Here is an 18,392-nt window from a genome sequence, read left to right on the forward strand (position 1 = left end):
TTCTTTAAATTCGCCACATTTCCACCCTCCATTGTCGGAAACTAATTGCTGAAAACTGTTGGAAAATTAGGCTAAAATAGAGGATGAAAAATCTAAGAACGAAAAGAATGTTGTATCACTTGAGCTTCAAGGCCTTGCGATTCTTTTCAGCAATACCATTCCCAAATAATTGGCGAGTACAATCGGTCAGCGAAATATTGCTTTCAGGATACAATGAAGCCTTAACAACGTTGTTGGGTTCAAGAGTTGTACTCCCTTGACCCAACCAAGAACACACAATATTTAGTTTCTGATGATGCTTAGAGAAAAAATAAATCATAGATTTTATTATGTTTTCCATACTTGAATGGAAATAAATCATCACTACTTATAGGGGACTCATGCCTATTGGAGATGCCTCTTCATTTTCAAAAGACACCAATAGTGTCTATTGGGAATGGATGTTCTCTTGTGAACCATCACACCCTTTGAAGATGTCTTTTCATCTCCAATAAAATTCCATTACATCTATTAGGCGCAGGATGCTCCCCATCGTAGTGGCAAACCAAAAATGAAAACCATTTTTTTTCTTCTATATTATTGAAAATATCCAACATTCAAAACTCTCCGAAAGTCATTGAAAATCTCATTTGAATAACCCATGTAAAGCTTTACAAGAGGCATATATCACCGAGAATTTAACTTCAAATTCGGCCGTAAATGTAAGCTAATGGGAAAATAATGACTCCATTATGTCAGGGAATGCGTACAATTTTAGTTCTTATCTGATATTCCGAATCCGAACACAAGAGCTTTCGTACATAAGAGTGTCACTCGGAAAAAATACAGTACACGCTACGATTCACAAAATCCCGCATAAAACCACCACATAATCCTGCACCGTTGACGCGCGTATCATCAGAGGAAACGAAAACATCAAATAACACGAAATCCAAAATCAAGAGTCCATTCGAGAGAAAAGAGAGATGATCCAGAGATCCGTGAGAAGGTGTGAAGGTACGGCGATGGGAGCCATCGTGATTGATCTTCGTCCAGGCGCTGGAATTGGTCCTTTTAATCTAGGTAAATATTGCATACTTTACTAATTTCAGTTTTCATTTTCTTTTAACTATTTTTAGTTTCTTTTTTAATGATTTTTTCAAACAAAATTGATCATTTTTAGAAATGAATTGAGTTATCCATGATGCAAATTCATTTTTTTTTTAGTTTTGTTTTTTTACCTAATTTGAATTTTGGGGACTTTATAGGTAAATAGAATCGTACCTAAATAATTGATAGGGAATTGATTTTGGGCAAGAATCATGTGTTCTTGATCTGTTTTGCTAAAAGCTCTTTCTATTACAGGGATGCCAATTTCAGAAGCATTTGCACAGATTGAGCAGCGGCCGAATATATATGATGTAGTTCATGTGAAGTATCTTGAGGAGGTTTGTGGCACTAATTTGTTTATTAGTTAGTTTACTTTTAGGGATCAGTGAAATGCTTGTTGATCATTTCTTATCGTATTGCAGGAACCGCTGAAGTTGGATATTGTTATTAGCTTTCCTGATCACGGTTTTCATCTACGATTTGATCCATGGTCACAGGTATGTCCTAAGGACTGTTTTTGACCCGTTCTCTCTCTTTTGTTAGTTGAAAAACTTAGTATTAGTGTAAACTGTAAAGAACAGAACTGGTATAGTATATTCATGGTTAGGGGAGGAGTTTGAATTTGCCTTGCTATTATGGTGAGTGATGTGAAAGATAGACAACTAAAAACACTAGCAGGGAATTTACCAATTACTAGTTCTCCCATATCTGTTTCCTGGAGTTGTAAAGAATGTTAAAACATGGTTTAGATTCCACTTCTGACCGTCAGGAATTTTCTTATGTTTTTCGGACGTAAACTCTACTTTTACATGTCTTAATAACCCTATGTGGTCAATTCACTCCCTAACGTGTTTGCCACACTATCGCTCTTATTTCTTTAGCTTTACGTATTGAAAGTCTTTGCCATAGCTATGTCCTGCAGCCCAATCTGTGCATATTTAACTCGTTTGTGAAATCAGGGTGTTTCATTTACTATTTTCAGGATTTGTTAGTACTAGTAAGATCTGCTGCAAGTATTACTGCCTCTTGTTCATCGAGATATCGAGAATATGAACACCTGATCGCTTGATGCTTTAATTGCATTGTAATGATTCATAATGTCTACAATTCCCCCATTTTCTAACCTTGGTTCTTCTCCAGAGGCTGCGGCTGATTGAAGTTTTTGATGTCAAAAGGCTTCAAATGCGATATGCTAAATCTCTTATTGGGTAGGTTAATTGAAATTACTTTAAATTTTCATCTTCCTATCCCCTTCCTGTGTTTTTATGCTAGTTATTTTTACTTCCAGTGGACCTTCCACTTTGGCTACTTTCGTAGCTGTATATGCACTGTTTGGGCCAACATTTCCTGGAACTTATGACAAAGATAGAGGAGTTTACTCTCTATTCTATCCGGTATGTGACATGAATCCTTTACCAGCGTTAAAACTTTCACTTTACTTCTATTATTTTGTTGCCATATATTAATTGGTATCTGCAATTTTAGGGACTATCCTTTGCCTTTCCTATACCGTTGCAGTATACAGATTGTTGCCATGATGGAGAAGGTAGGTACTGTTTTTTTGTATTATCTTCTTTGCTTCTGCTTTCTCTCTCTTCCTCATCTTCCTTTTTTATTTACTGTTTAAATCTCCCCTTCCCTATTTTGACAGCGGAGTTGCCTCTTGAGTTTCCTGATGGGACTACTCCAGTTACATCGCGTGTCTCCATATATGACAAATCTTCAGAGAGTAAAGTCGGGGTCGGAGCCCTTATGACGAAAGCTTTAGCTCCACCACTGCCTGCTGGCAGTCTCTACATGGAAGAAGTCCATGCTAAGGTACCAATTTCTTATTCCCTTAGATGTCCTTAAGAAGAATGACCTATCGCTAGTCTAAGTGGGTCATATTGGCTCCCTATTACCAGTTTGTGTCATCATTGTATCTTCGGTCTTGTTCGCATAGATTTCTCCACTCCATTGCTTAGCATTGTATTATAAGTAGAACTTTCATCTTGATGCTAAAAAAATACCTCACTTTTTGGATGATTTTCAATGTAGCTCGGAGAAGAGTTATGGTTCACCGTGGGTGGTCAACATATTCCTTTTGGTGCATCACCTCAGGTCAGTAGAGTTTCTCATTCACAGTTCTTCATCAGTTTAGGTTCATTTGTGTTCACCGGTCCTTAAAAGTTAAAATTGTTCTAGATAAGGCATGAGTATTTTACCAGGACTATATTTTCTTAGAATTTGCTTAATAAGGTGGTTGTTTCTTACTCGGGAAACAGTATGATTCTGATTATGTATATACATTAATATATGTCTTGGTTTTCATTTGGGCAGCTACATATGCTTCTATTCCATGTTATACGTTGTCAATGTTGGGGTTAAACTTTTTACTTGTTCCTCTGCAGGACGTGTGGACTGAATTAGGTCGTCCTTGTGGAATACACCAAAAGCAGGTATGCTACAAATTAATTTCAATATGTTAATCTTGTGAGTTGTATAAGGAATTAAGACGCAGTTGAGAAACATCCATCAGAACTTTTGAAAATAAGAACTCCCGTAACTCATGATCTATGCTTTCAGTTTTAGAAACCTGTGAAATGAACTTGAAATTCAGTAGTGTTGTATAATAATGAGCCTGTTGTGCATGTTCTTCTTTGGTCATTTTTGGAAGTTCCATAGTGCATTTTGTAGGAGCGCATATTTGATTGAAATTAAGCAAAAAGGTTTATTCCTGTATAACAATATGGGGATCGGTGTCGTGTGTCGTACTGTGACACGACAACTTAAAATCTAGGAAACAGGGACACGGAGTACTCAGTAAATATAAGTAGTTTAAAATGGATATATAAGATAGCAAAGTTAGCAAAACGCATACATATATGGATGATTGTCCAGAAAGCCGTCGAAATAGTTATCTGTATCTTCCACTGCTCCAGCTTTGCGTTTCCTACGCATTTTGCTTCTTTGTTGGTTTGGAGAGAAAAATGGAAAACTTGAATTAGAAAATTCTAATAGAGATCACTATTGTTGGTACAAATATCTTATACTTACTGACGGTAAATCAAAAGATATCTTAGTTCACTAGTATAAATTTACAGATATGAGATATCTTGACTGTTGAATACTCTTAGTGAAACTCCTCTATTTTAGGTGCTTTAAATTTATAAAATATTTAATATATTTTTGGATAACTATGTTGTGTCTGGACGCGTGTCCAGTATCTGACCGACACGGCCCCCAAGCCATTGGAACAATAGGTTACTCAACAGGGTCCTGAAATTTCGGTCACTAAGATTCACCACCTATCATTTCTGGTTACACAGGTTGATCAGATGGTAATTCATTCAGCTTCAGACCCACGCCCTCGCACAACTCTTTGTGGTGATTACTTTTACAATTATTTCACTCGTGGCGTGGACATATTATTCGATGGACAGGTGCTGTTTTCGCCTACCTTGATGTTAAACTCCATTTCATAATATCCCTCAATCATAGTGCTGAAACTTTCTCTATACCTTGTTTGATGTGCAGACTCATAAAATCAAGAAGTTCGTTTTGCATACGAACTACCCAGGACATGCAGATTTCAACTCTTATATGAAATGCAACTTTGTTATCTATGATTCAGATGGCAAGCTCTCCCTTAATGTCCTTGAGCTATGTTCTAGATACAATTAGTTGCTAAAAACATTCAAGGGAAACACTAAATAAAATACCTTCCTCTGCAGTTGGAGGACCATTTCAAGACTCCAATACCATTAGTACGAAGCATTGCATCACCCCAAGCACAAAATGGGAGCAAGTAAAGGTAATTATTTTATCAAGATATGTTTTTCACCACCAAAAGCATATTAGCATTATTTCTCTTCCTTTTCTGTCTATTGTTCTTTCTCATGAAGAGGTAGGGGGATCAGATCCAACTAGCTTGAGTCTCCTTTTCTCCCACCTCCTCTATGGATAGGGCAGAGGTTGTGATTTGTTGGGTTTGTTGCTGGGATGGCAAGTTGGAATCTGTTGGATCGGCAGTAGGGCCGGTCCAGCTGGTGGGGTCTCATCAGCTGTCAGTGGCAAAAAAACAAACAAACTATATTAGGGCACTATCACCATCCATATTTTGTCTATAGGCACACACTCTTCTGATGGGTAGAATGTTAAGCGGAAAAGGAAAAAAAAGGTCCCAGACTCCCAAGTCTTTGGACCTTCCGCAGATATCTTCTCCTACTTCCATTTTTCTTGAGTAACAAAATCATGAGTTCTGCCATGCCTAACGGTTCTCTGGCTTCAGCGTAAACTACAAGATGGTTGACCAAAAAAATAAGTTGATGCTTATTTTGTGTTACTGAATGGTGACTAGTGTTATTTTTCAATTCCTTTGCCAAAGCTAGCTGATCAGAGTTTCTCATAATGATTTCTCTGTGATTCCAAAACAAATAGCTGGGAGTTTAAGTTGTTGGTTTCTTGTATATTTCATTTACAGTTTATTACCGTATGAATGGTTGGATCTTATTTATTGGTAATAACAAGAGACCATTTATTGTAGGATGTCCTCGGGGATTCGGGGCGAGCTGCAATCCAAACCCAAGGATCCACGAGCAATCCCTTTGGATCGACTTTTGTATATGGTTACCAAAATGTTGCTTTTGAGGTGAGAATATTTGACTGTCTTTTCTTTCTTCTATTTATTTATGGATGCATGAGAGGGTTAGCTAATAAGAGCTGTTTTTGTATGATTCTATCAGGTGATGAAAAATGGCTATATTGCCACTGTGACTCTCTTTAAGCTGTAGATATATTCAATTAGGTACGCGCTTTTGCTTGCCTCTAACACTCAATCTCTTGGGAATTTGGAAATCAACCTCCTGTGCTCTTGAGTTTATCTTAGTAGTCACATGTTGGGAGCTTACACTGCTTAGCGTTTCACAGGGGTGATTCCTTTTGTACAGACAATTTATGTTTTACCATTTTATGCTTCTGCTAATCGTCGAGGTTAGTTGTTTAAACACCAATGGGCTTGTATAGTGTTATATTCGAAATACTATGTACAGTTGTTGGATACTATGTTATTTGTTTAGAATGAAAATGTTATTTTTCTGTTGCTCTCAGCATTTTTATTGGTCTTTCATCGGGCGTTTTTCTTTTGAAATAGTTACGACTACCTTTGAGTTCTGACATCAAGGCTAGTAACATCCCACATCATGGGCCCATCCGATAGGAATGGCAATTGAGTTTAGTACACATCGAGTCTAGTACAGTCCCTTGGTGAGGACTTAGGTAAGAGGGTTTTCCATTCTGTACTATTTGAGGGGGAAACAGAAAGCCCTTTATCGGAATTGAACGAAAATGGAAATTACAACAGTATGCGGAGCTGTAGTTACATGACCGAATAGGATTTGAGCCAAACTGATCAATAACCCTGTTTCGTAGAAGCAGTACTTTTTGTTTGTAACATTTCTGTGGGACCCCACATCTTTACAAGGCCTTGATATGCTAACTTATATGACAAGTAAAGCTGAAATACTAATCTGACACTTTACTCAGTAAATTAAGTTAAGATTTAGACAGGAAAGAAGTTGGTAAAAGCTTGAAGACAAGAAAAAACTAACTTCCTTGTTACTAACCTTGTTTTTTAGTTAACAGTTGCATATATTTGGCTTCTGTTTTCTTTCTTTTTCTCCCTTTAGGATCTTAAAAGAAAGCTTTATGTTCACTACTTCACGTCTTTCTTCCTCAACCGCAACTGTAAGCCAATAGGTTAGTTGTCTAGCTGTTTAAGGTGTTGTTGCCCTATTTTGTGGGGGCATTACTTAAATGCTCACAAAACAGAAAGAAGAATCCTATCTTTACACTTTGAATAATATAACTTCCTCTTTTTACCCTTTAGAAGAGAAGATTTTGCAGTTGGTTGAGTAAGAGAAAGTAGTAGAAACAGAGTGAAGAAAGAAGCCTGGCAGTTTATGCTTATATGAGAAGGATATTGAGAGAAACAACAGAAAGTAGATTGATAGTACGTCAGAAATCCTAAAAGAATTCTATCTTACTACCATGTATGTCCTGTGTAAAACACACACCTTCACGTTACCTCTAAATCCATGGAATATTTTCAAGAATGACTTCATTATGAAACTTCCTATGGTTGTTCAAGGACAAGCAGTTGTTAGTAAATTGACAAATTGCCATTACAAAATGCAAGGAAAGTACCTAGAACTGCTTTTCATATACAAGAATGGCAATGAAGAGTCTCAAGAGTGAAGAACCCTTGCTTGATATTCATTTTTCCATTAATTATGAGTGTTATTAATACGAGCTTTTAATTTTGCTGGGACTTTAGAACCTTGGTCCTTGACAGTGAGGATCTAAGAAAAGCATAAAAGCAGTTTTTTACTGCTCTTATTAGTGTAGTTCCGAGGACCCACTTAATCCTTTTTTTTTGTACATCGTTCACATGTGACTGACACTTAATATTCCACTATACTGTCGGCGTATTGGCACAGCCCTTTGGATTCCTATACCTTATTTCTCGTGACCAATCCCCTCTACCATCTAACGCCTGTACTGCGTTATGTCACAGTGCCGAAATTTCATTTGTAAACGGAGCAGGCCACCTCGACGGGATAAACTGAACTCTACATGATTGATGGATGATTTTACTCATCAATGCCTTCAGCGAAATTTGGTAACAGTTTTATGGTACACGTAGTAGTCTAAGTAATAGTGGCAGCAGCATAACTACTGCATTTGTTGCAGTAATAATGATGATCCTTGACTAACCATTTTACGGTTAATTATGACTGCGGTTTCACAAAGTGGTAGGGCCCACAACTCCACTCTTGTTCATCTTCTCCCTTTCCTATCTTGTGAGTCTCTTACCTCTCTTCCACACTTTGTTTGTGGTGCTTCTATAAATACTTACTGAAACCAATTACTCCACCTACATCACTAAATTCTAGTTACAACCATCCAACTACATCACTCTAACAGAGAAACTGTAACTCTCAAAAAGCCTGACATGAGGCTCTTCAGTTTCTCTTCTTCTTCTTCTTCTTCTTCTTCTTCTTCATTTACTGTTACTTCTTCTTATAGTAATTTCATCTCCCTTCTCTTTGTTCTTGTTTTTCTCGTTACTAACTTCCATTCTGTCAAGTCCGATTACCATGACTACAAAGATGCATTATCAAAATGCATACTATTTTTCGAAGGCCAAAGGTCCGGGTTTCTCCCAAACGATCAACGTCTAAACTGGCGGATGAATTCCGGTTTAGGAGACGGTTGGCAGCACAACGTAGATTTAACCGGTGGATATTATGATGCAGGAGACAACATTAAGTTTGGGTTTCCAATGGCATTCAGTACCACATTATTATCATGGAGTGTTATTGAGTTTGGTGAACTTATGCCTCCAAATGAGTTCAGAAATGCTTTGGTTGCTATAAGATGGGGGACTGATTATCTTCTCAAAACAATTTCACATCCTAACAAGATTTTTGTTCAGGTAAATTCTGTCTTTTCACAATGTGATGATGAAGATTACTATTTTTGTTTTCTTTACTTTTGTACGATATTTCAAGGCACACCCGTGAACCAAATTTACTGAATTTAAGTTTTTATTTTAGACTTTGAGGAATTTGGTTTTACTAACCACTGACAAATGTCAAACACTAGTCTGATGATCATTTACTAACTATAAACCTAACCCAGTGGAAATCCTATTTCACTAGGACAAAATTCAGCAGGGCTCCATGTATAATTTCTTTCTAAAACCCCCGTGAGCAAAATATGAAGAAGTAGGTCCATAATGCTTTTTCTGATAAAGGCACTCACTTAGACCCACCACCTCACATAATAAACAATGAAGAAAGTGGATGGGGATGGCTGCTAAGTGTTCACTAGCAAGAAGAAAAGAATCAAGACAAGAAATTCCCATGTCTATTGGAACTTACCAAAACAGTGCATCATTTTGACATCATCACTAGAAAGAAAAATGACCCATGAAATTAATTAAATCTTTTTTTTTTACTTGTTAGATAAAACAATTTTTAATCTCATTTTGGTTTTGGTTTTGATTTTTTTGGAATGTCAGGTTGGGGATCCAATTGCAGACCATAACTGTTGGGAAAGGCCGGAAGATATGGACACGGCTCGGACAGTTTATAGCGTAGAAGCACCGCAAACTGCTTCGGATGTAGCTGGTGAAACAGCAGCAGCACTTGCGGCCGCATCCATGGCGTTTCGATCGTCTGATCCTGGTTACTCCGAGACGCTGTTAAGGAATTCAGTCAAAGCATTTGAATTCGCAGATAACTATAAAGGTGCTTATAGTGATAATGACGGTGTTAGATCCGGTGCTTGCCCTTTCTATTGTGATTTTAATGGATATCAGGTAAGACACCTGATATAATGTGCATTTCATTTTTCAGTATATGCAGAATGTTGGACAGTGTTTATTCTTTTCCTGACAGAATAAACACAAAATGATTTGTTTCCAGGATGAATTATTATGGGGTGCTGCATGGTTAAGAAGGGCCTCACAAAATGATTCATTTCTTGAATACATACAGTACAATGGTAAAACCTTAGGGGCCGAAGACAGTATTAACGAATTCGGCTGGGATAATAAACATGCCGGCATTAATGTGCTCATTTCCAAGGTAATGTTTTCACCTGACGTGACATGTCTGACATAAAATGACTACACGCTCAAGTACTGATACATGATCCATAATACTGATGCAGGAATTCCTTGAAGGAAATGTGTATTCGCTCGAATCGTATAAATTATCTGCAGATAGTTTCATGTGTACATTGATAAACGAATCATCATCTTCACACATTGAGTACACTCCTGGTGGCCTCATATACAAACCTGGTGGTAGCAACATGCAACACGTTACCTCTATCTCTTTCCTCCTCCTAGTTTACGCGAATTACCTTTCGCGGACATCACAAACCGTTAACTGTGGGAGCATCTCTGTTGGCCCCGCTTCTCTCCATCGACAAGCTAAGCAACAGGTACTTATCTCATTGGCATTTATGTGTTTCTATTTCTATAGGCATATACTTTTGCGAGTTAGCATTGCACACACATACTCATTACGCTAGGCTGTATAATTTTGCAGATTGATTACATATTAGGAGACAACCCAATGAATATGTCATACATGGTAGGATACGGAAACAAGTACCCGCAGAGAATTCACCACCGCGGCTCATCGTTACCATCAGTAAAAGACCATCCTCAAGCAATTACATGTAAGGAAGGCTCTGTATACTACAATTCAGCAAACCCCAACTCTAATACCTTAATTGGAGCAGTGGTAGGCGGTCCAGGAGAAGATGATGTGTACGACGACGACCGGGTTGATTTTCGAAAATCAGAACCTACTACATACATCAATGCTCCATTAGTTGGTGCATTGGCTTACTTTGTTTCTAACCCAAATTAACACATTAAAGAAAACCCTTGTTGAAGTGCACATAGGACCATAGGTACATAAATATACAACATATACACCACCAAATATGGTTATTAGTAACTTAAACTAATCTGATTAAGGTGGTAATAAATAGAAAAACTTAATTAGTGCCTCTCATCTTGTGGGAAGACAAGGATAGTAGAGGCTTCTTTTAAATCACAGAATTTTTGTTTCTGTAAGTCTGTTTCGATTTTCAGAGTGAGTTTGTATTTTTGGTTTTCTTTTGGTTGCTGTAGCTGTACTAGTTTTTCAAGCAATATTATCAAGAGTAATAATATGTCATGAAGATGTTTTATGTGTACTCTCTCTTTCTGGTAATTTGGTATGTGAAACTTTAAGTGAATTCCATACAAGGTTTTCTCCGTCCGACTGGCCGTTATATTTTTGAAAGAGATCAACAAACATTCCTAACAGTACAAATTGAACTTAACTGGAGAAATACTGCCAATTTTACTACTGGTTTGCAATGGTACATGGCAGACACAGTGATGCATGACTCAGAGAGAGTATTCAACAAAAAAATACATGACTAAGTGAGTTCAATGTCCGGGAGATATTATTTATTTGATTAGATTCCAGTGATCAAAGTACAACGTTTATGCAATCCAAAGAATGAAATCCGAAACCTAATTTCTTCTATTGAGCTGAATGCTAATCCGATGCTGATACCACCATGGAATATATCAGACTGACTCTATGTTTCAGTGGGGTTGGTGAATAGTGTTTTTTAAGTCATTGTGATTGTCGACAAAGAGAGAATGCTGCAACTAGCCTTAGACATTTTTTGTTTTATTTTTTTCCTTTTGGCTGATCTTTTTGTGTCCACAGAAATGAATCAAACCGATGACATTAGCCATTTGGTATAACTCCCACAATCTTAAGCAATAGCACTAGCAGCACCCTGTCAGGCTTTTTACCAGATGGTGTTGCACAGGGGATCTGCCTTATTCAGGTGCAGTCACTGCAGTGGATATGAATCGCATGAATTTGAATTCCGAGAGTCACTGTCAGTGACTGGCCTCACCCTTTACTCAAGGCTTCTGTGGAGGAGTTTCCACGAGAGAAATGCAGGGTCATTCCTTAGTACTTGGTTGAATAAGAAACCCGAGTCATACTCAAATGTTTTGAGGCATACAAAATCATTTTCCTATCTATGGTGGGTTTATAAGGGGTGTCCTAGCAGTGGGTAGCTTACTAAGTTACCCTTAATTATTTTATTATTTACTTACATATTCTTCATCTAAAATTAAAACATAAACCTAAACTGACTAAAATCCAAAATCATTTTCGTTCCTAACCTAATTTAATCAATAATCAAACCGTTTGGATTTTGTTTTCGTCGGTGATTAATTGTTGATTCATAAATCTTTAATCATTGGTTAAAAGCATAAATATAAATGAGTCGCGTGAAGCGTTGCGCAAAGAGATTTAGCTTCAGATCCGCATATTGGAACCCATATCTTTGTTCTTCCCTTTTTTTTTTTATGTTTCACAAGAACAACTCGGCTGATAAATAAACATGAAAATGATAGCCGAACTTCATTTTGTCAAAAAACACACTTAGTTCGGCTATTAAGTTTTTCATTCGCATCAGCCGAACCTAAATTCGTCAGTTACAGAGTAAAGTTCGACTGATAACTTGTCAGCCGAACCTATGTTTTTTTGAACATTTGCCTAGGGTCGGCTGATAACTCAGAGGTTCGGCTGATAACTTTTCAGCCTAACTTAGACATATTTTCGGAAAAAATAGGTTCGACTGACAAGTTATCAGTCGAATCGTTCATCTGATCAGTAGATCTAGGATGTAAAAATTCAATTTTTTGACAAATTCAATTTATAAAAAGGACATTAAAGGCGAGTTTGGTATTGCTATGAGTTTTATAAAAGCGTTTTTTTGTTGTATTGTGATGTACGTTGTTATGTTGTGCTGTAAAATTAAAATAGTTAGACGTTTGGTAAACTATAATATATAAAGTGTTGTGGAACTAATAAACTGTAAATTATGTTGGGTAAATTATCATGTTCAAATGCTTATGATGTGGCTAATAACGAAAATAGACATGGTTTAAAAATTATTTTTAAATGACATCTAATAATAATAAAAGAGTATTTTTTATTCTTAATATTATTTAAATAAATGGAAAAATAATAATCCTTATTCGTATTTTAATCATTTAGTCATTTAATCATTTAATTTTTAATTTTACCTTTAAATATTATTATTATTATTTTATAAAAAAAAATATTGATTAGTGAATAATTATATATAAACAAATATTTAAGGGTAAGTTTTGTCATTTTAACATAATAACAAGGTTAAAATAGAAAATCAATTAATTAAAGAATTAAAATTGAGTGGATCCACAACTTCTGCTTTTACTGCTTTTAAAAACTACTTATGTGTAGCTTTTAAAACCTGGCTTGATTGGGGTATACCCAAATTATTAGGGTATACCTAATGAGACAAAATCCAGGACATTTAGAAGTAAAATAGGCCACCCCTTAACCATATATTTTCTAAATGGTTAATATACCGTTGTTTAATTAACACTAAAAAAATCTGATTAGGTTAATTAATTGAGTTTAGATTAAAACTTTGAAATTATGAGATAAAACTTTTTATCTGTCTTATGAGTTCGATTTCGATCAAAAAAATTTGGATTTGAAAATGTGAAAGGTCGGCAAGGTCTACGTTTGAATAAGGTGTCGACTAAGTTCCGTCGGCATCGTCGACGTTTGAATAAGGTGTCGACTAAGTATAGCCGACAAGGTCCGCGGATGAAGAAGACGCCAACCATTTGTAGGCCGGAAGGCTCTTTGAATGAAGAATATGCCGATTATATTGGGCCAGCAATCTTATGGTCGGCATGTAAATATTTCCTACAATACCGGCTATCTTATAGTCGGCATGCAAATAATTTCTAACATTGCCGATTGACTTATAGTCGGCATGCAAATAATTTCTAACATTGCCGGCTGTTGAAAAGTCCGCAATGTAACCTTGCCGACTTTTAGTTATACCCAACAGAAAACAGAATATGGGAAGATGTAATCCACTTTATTCATGCAATTTTGGTTACTACATTGATTGAAACATAAAATATAACTCCTTGTCGACGGAAAAACGAATGTACTTAGCATGTGCATCAAGCCTTGAACCCCTAGGCGACCCTAGTATAGTCTCGTGAGGGTTTACATAGAGATCTACCCACAAAACCTACACTAAAACCATCAATCTTCGTTGGAGGAATCCCAGTCATCTCCGGCCTGCGTGAAGTCCAGGGCATACTACGGGATTCTGGAGATCATAAATTCATAGCTTGCATCGAATGCGAATGCTTCCCCCTTTTCCTCAAAGTAGCGCGCTTTGACGACTTCATGCTACAAAAGCAAAACATAAACTTACTTTGTTAGTGGTGTTTAGTAGGAAGACCAAATAATATGGAGCACGTAAAATAAACCACAAACATACTTACAAATCGTTCAATAGACAAGTTGAAGTTGGTAGCGTTGAAAATCCGGGGTTGGAGAGCTAAAAAAGAAAGTATCGCATTTTCGATGACTAGGTGCCTATCATGGACTTGTTGAACACTTCTTCCATTGGGATTTCCAAACTCTTGCCTAAATTTGTTGTGTACCCTATCCCAAAAGGTTACAACATCCACCCTTACGGAGGACTGATGTCTAACTCGAGTTTCCGCGTACCACGCTTTGGTGATTGCCAAATCTTCATTTGAGTCAAATGATGTCATTGTTGTATGTAGAGGTATCAGGAGAGTTAGATAGAGTGTATGATGATATGAGCTTTGGAGAGTATATGGAAATAGGTGTGTGCTTTTTTGTACATAGAACTAGTGTATTTATAGGATAGTGCCCAAATTTGGCCGTTATAGTGCCTAAGTACAAGTCAGTCAATGCAATTGTACTTGCAAAAAATTTGAATTTTGAATTCGCCGACGTGGTTTTTGTTTCCCCAATATGCCGACTAAGTTTGGCCGGCAGGGTCTTAATTTTCTTACCATGCCGACCTTATTATGATTTTAGGCATCAGGAGTTCATTTTCTTATGTTTAACCGTCGAAATGGTATTTGGTCATTAGCGTGCCGAATTGATTACAGTCGGCAAGGTCGTAATTTTATAACCCTACCGACCTTATTCTTTTAAGGCATCAGGAGAAGGTATTTTTTGCAACAGATAGTCGGCAGGGTCGATAATCTAATACCTTGCCGGCAGTCAAACAGTGGGCAAGGTGGTAATTTACTTACCTTGCCGACCCTGGTAACTACACCATTTCTGCTGTCAGGGCTGGCAGTCTGACAGTTCACAATCTTGCCGGCCCTGGTTTAGTCGGCAATGTAACTTAACAAAAGCATGCCGGTGGAACTATTAAAACTTTACATAGGTAAACAAACCATTCATTCAACAACTAGAAATCCAACATTTTTTGTCCAAAATATGAAAACATGTCCCATAAACCTTAAAAAAACATTTGTCCAACCATTAACCTTAACATTTGTATACCACAAGATTAAAAAAATAAACTAGGAATGTATTCATTCACCACCACGACCACGACCACGACCCCGTTTAGGAGCACCACCACTACTACTACATTCACCACCACGGAAACGACCCCTCTTTTTGTCAGCATTCATCTTGGCTTGTGATTCCCTCCTGGATTTTTCTTCCCTCTTTACTTCAGCATCAGCTTGCTTGAACAATTCATAAGCATTCTCATTGTCAACATTGCTAGCATAGTCAATGTGTTTGGTTTTCTTTTCAAACGACAAAGGCTCTCCTCTTTCTCTCGCGCAACACATCACCCTCACAAGGCTCTTCAAATGTTCCTTCTATTTTCAATTAAACAACAAACAATTAATAGAATGATTCGACAATGTAATTTTAAAAACAGTAAGAGCAACTCTAAAGTACTTATAAAGAACTTAAGACTTGTTGTTGGGTCTTTCGTTGCCATCTTCTTCTTACGATCCAATTGTTCAGCAGTCATTTCCCTAATCATAGTAGGACGAGCCCAACCCAAGTACCACGGCATGTATCTCTCATGAGCTTCATGACCTTCGGTCACGTCGTCCAAAAGACTCGTATCTACTTTACGGTCAGGTCTTCCGTTCCAATGATCGTTAACTGGCGTTGGAGCGTAACGGACGTCAATACCTTTTTGGGACGTACTACACTCCTCCCTTAACACATTAAAGAACGGATGAGCATCGAAATGTGGTTCTTCTTGGACGTAACCCAATTGTCGCATTACTCGATGTGGATCGTACACTGAAAATCCATGGGTGCACATCAAGGGACCGTAGTATAATGCAACATCATCTCTCCTTTAGATTAAACCTTGATTTCTAGCAGCTCGATACGGATTAAATATTACCTCTTTCGCAGTCAATTTTTCCAAGGCGATTCGCACATTGATAAGAAGCTGCGACATATCATTATCCTGATCATCCTTAAAATTGTATCTTTGTCCTCTTGGCTTACTAGTCGCAAGATTCTCATTCACTTTGACGTAGGGGTTGGCTTTCATTAAAGTATGGAAGTACTCATATATTCAAACCTATGCAAACACAAAGTTTAGTAAAAATCTTACATTACGAGCATTTTGCAAATATAAATGACTTAGACAATAAAATTACCTGGAAGAGACATAGATTTGCGTTGACTTCCGCAGTGAGTGCCCTTGAAGCCTTTGTCAACTCATTGTTCAAGTAGGCGACCACCGCAGTACCCCAAGAAAACTCATGCATCTTATCTAAGGGATCCAATAGTTGCATATACCTGACGTCGACCAAGCTTCCAGAACTGTCGGGAAAGATACATTTGCCCATGACGTATAACAAATAAGCTGACGTGGTAGCATTGATTCGCACCAAGTCCACCCTTCCTTCCTCATCATATATTTTCTTGGTCCCAGATAATGTGTCCCTCAACTTCTTCAGATTAAACTTCTTGCTTAGATGACCATCCTTCATCACAAGCATAGATTCCGTCTCAATATGATCCCAACCGAACAAAGTTTTGGTCAATTTGAAGATATCCTCCCAAGAAATGCTATTATCGAAGCCCTCACTGATTGCTTTTCCCTCAACCTCGAGGCCTAAAATTTGATGAGCATCATCGGGAGTTATCGCCATCTCACCGAATGGGAATAACATTGTATCAGTCTCTCCATAGAACCTCTCACAGAATGCAGATACGGTAACTCTCTCATGCTCAATATTCGAACTCTCCACCGCAGGCCACAACCCGGAGTTCTTGACAATCACTTGCACCTCGTCACATTCCTTGTCAAGATCCCAGTTCTTACTCACTGAACACGAATCTTGGCGCCTCATGAGACGGATGGCATGCTTGTGATCCTAAATACCAAAAAAATAAAATAAAAAAAATACAAACACTTGACGCAAATTTAAGATAGATACACTTAAATAAAAAACAAAGTCAGATTGAGATTACTTACGACAGTATTTTGGATTTGACATGCCCATGAGTCTTCGTATCCAAAAAGAATATCTCCACCATCTTATGGGGTCCCTTTTGGAGGCTCACCTGGTTTTAGTTTAACCTTCAAGTGAGGGAGAGGCATGTGGGAATCAACTGGTTTAGTGATAACCCTCTTCTTCTTTCCAGTTTCAGTTGAAGTTGAAGCTTGGGTTTGTTGAACATTAGCTTGAGTTTGTTCTCCATCTTCTTCTTCTTCATCTTCTTCTTCTTCTTCTTCCTCGATATCCTTATCTTTATCTCCATTACCATCATCATCATCATCATCATCATCATTACCTCCTCCATCAAGTGGCATGTCTTTATCACCATCATCATCATCATTGTTACCTCCTCCATCAGCCGAAGTTATTTCAACAACATCACCATCATCACCTCTTCTACCAGATAGAATTGATTGGTCTCCATCTGGAGTTTCATCTGAATCATCTGGTTCCGGTGGTGGTTGAGAATCATTCCGTACACGGATCTTGAGCGTCCCCGGCTCAACAAATTCCCCTCGATGTGTTGCAGTCAAGAGTTTTTCACCAACACGAAGAGGTCTTGAAGGAGGAGTTGCAGTTTTTTTCTTTCCCTTTTGCGACCTAAACAAGGACAATGTAAAAAAAAATAATCAAAATTTGGCAGGGTCGACAAATATAACCTTGTCGGCGACACAAAAGTCGGAAGGGTCGATATCTAAACTACATGACGGCTAAAGCATAGTCGGCAGGGTCTTATTCCAATAACATGCTGGCTTATAACAACTTGAACACAAGATTTTCAACATCAATAGTCGGCAGGCTCTATAATCAAAACAATACCGGCTAACATAAAGCCGACAGGGTGGTATTCAAATACCATTCCTACTTTCAAAATTTAAGGCATCAGGAGATACTAAAAAATTGAAATACAACCGGCAGGGTAAAAATTTATAACCCACCGGCTAAAAAAAACAACTAACGCCGGTAGGCAGGCTCCTAGGTTGAATACCTTGCCGACCCTGTAAGTAGCATTTACAGATATTAACAACCGGCAAGATCTTCAACCTAAGAGCTTGCCGACTAAACCTAGCTATGAAATGTCGGAAAGGTCGTGGAACGAACACCTTGACGGCTAAATAACTACAAATTCAGAATTTTGATTTTTCTGACCTAATTTGACATGCAAACATGAAATTGAAGTACTAGAGTGAGTTTAAGTAGACCCTTACTTTCTCAATCGCGTCATTTCTCCTTTTTCAACGTCTTTGATTTCTTCTTCTTCAACCGCTTTTTTCTTCTCTTTCTTTTGAACTAACAAAGAAATTCTAGGGTTGTATTCGTTGGGTTTTCTATTTGTGTTTTT

The 18,392-nt window shown here is 37.6% G+C and overlaps 2 protein-coding genes across 3 annotated transcripts; both read left to right on the plus strand.

Annotated features, from left to right (window-relative positions):
* The first annotated feature begins 754 nt into the window (after positions 1 to 754).
* Positions 755 to 6,179, plus strand: LOC113288773 (UPF0183 protein At3g51130-like). Of its 2 annotated transcripts, XM_026537892.1 has the most exons (15): positions 755 to 1,062; positions 1,345 to 1,427; positions 1,512 to 1,586; positions 2,230 to 2,297; positions 2,378 to 2,483; positions 2,575 to 2,635; positions 2,741 to 2,907; positions 3,127 to 3,189; positions 3,480 to 3,527; positions 4,398 to 4,511; positions 4,606 to 4,705; positions 4,803 to 4,882; positions 5,615 to 5,719; positions 5,814 to 5,875; positions 5,998 to 6,179. In XM_026537892.1, exons 1-14 carry the CDS (start codon positions 966 to 968, stop codon positions 5,859 to 5,861), a joined length of 1,215 nt encoding a protein of 404 aa, XP_026393677.1. In that variant the 5' UTR covers positions 755 to 965; the 3' UTR covers positions 5,862 to 5,875; positions 5,998 to 6,179. The 2 variants fall into 2 exon arrangements, with proteins under 2 accessions (XP_026393677.1, XP_026393676.1); XM_026537891.1 differs by having other exon boundaries at positions 758 to 1,062; positions 5,814 to 6,179.
* Positions 6,180 to 7,997: 1,818 nt separating this feature from the next.
* On the plus strand, positions 7,998 to 10,818 carry LOC113288775 (endoglucanase 24-like). The gene is made up of 5 exons (XM_026537893.1): positions 7,998 to 8,563; positions 9,152 to 9,451; positions 9,558 to 9,719; positions 9,805 to 10,080; positions 10,188 to 10,818. Exons 1-5 carry the CDS (start codon positions 8,081 to 8,083, stop codon positions 10,512 to 10,514), a joined length of 1,548 nt encoding a protein of 515 aa, XP_026393678.1. The 5' UTR covers positions 7,998 to 8,080; the 3' UTR covers positions 10,515 to 10,818.
* Positions 10,819 to 18,392: the final 7,574 nt, after the last annotated feature.

The sequence above is a fragment of the Papaver somniferum genome, chromosome 6 (assembly GCF_003573695.1).
Source record: "Papaver somniferum cultivar HN1 chromosome 6, ASM357369v1, whole genome shotgun sequence".
NCBI classification, from domain to species: Eukaryota; Viridiplantae; Streptophyta; class Magnoliopsida; order Ranunculales; family Papaveraceae; genus Papaver; species Papaver somniferum.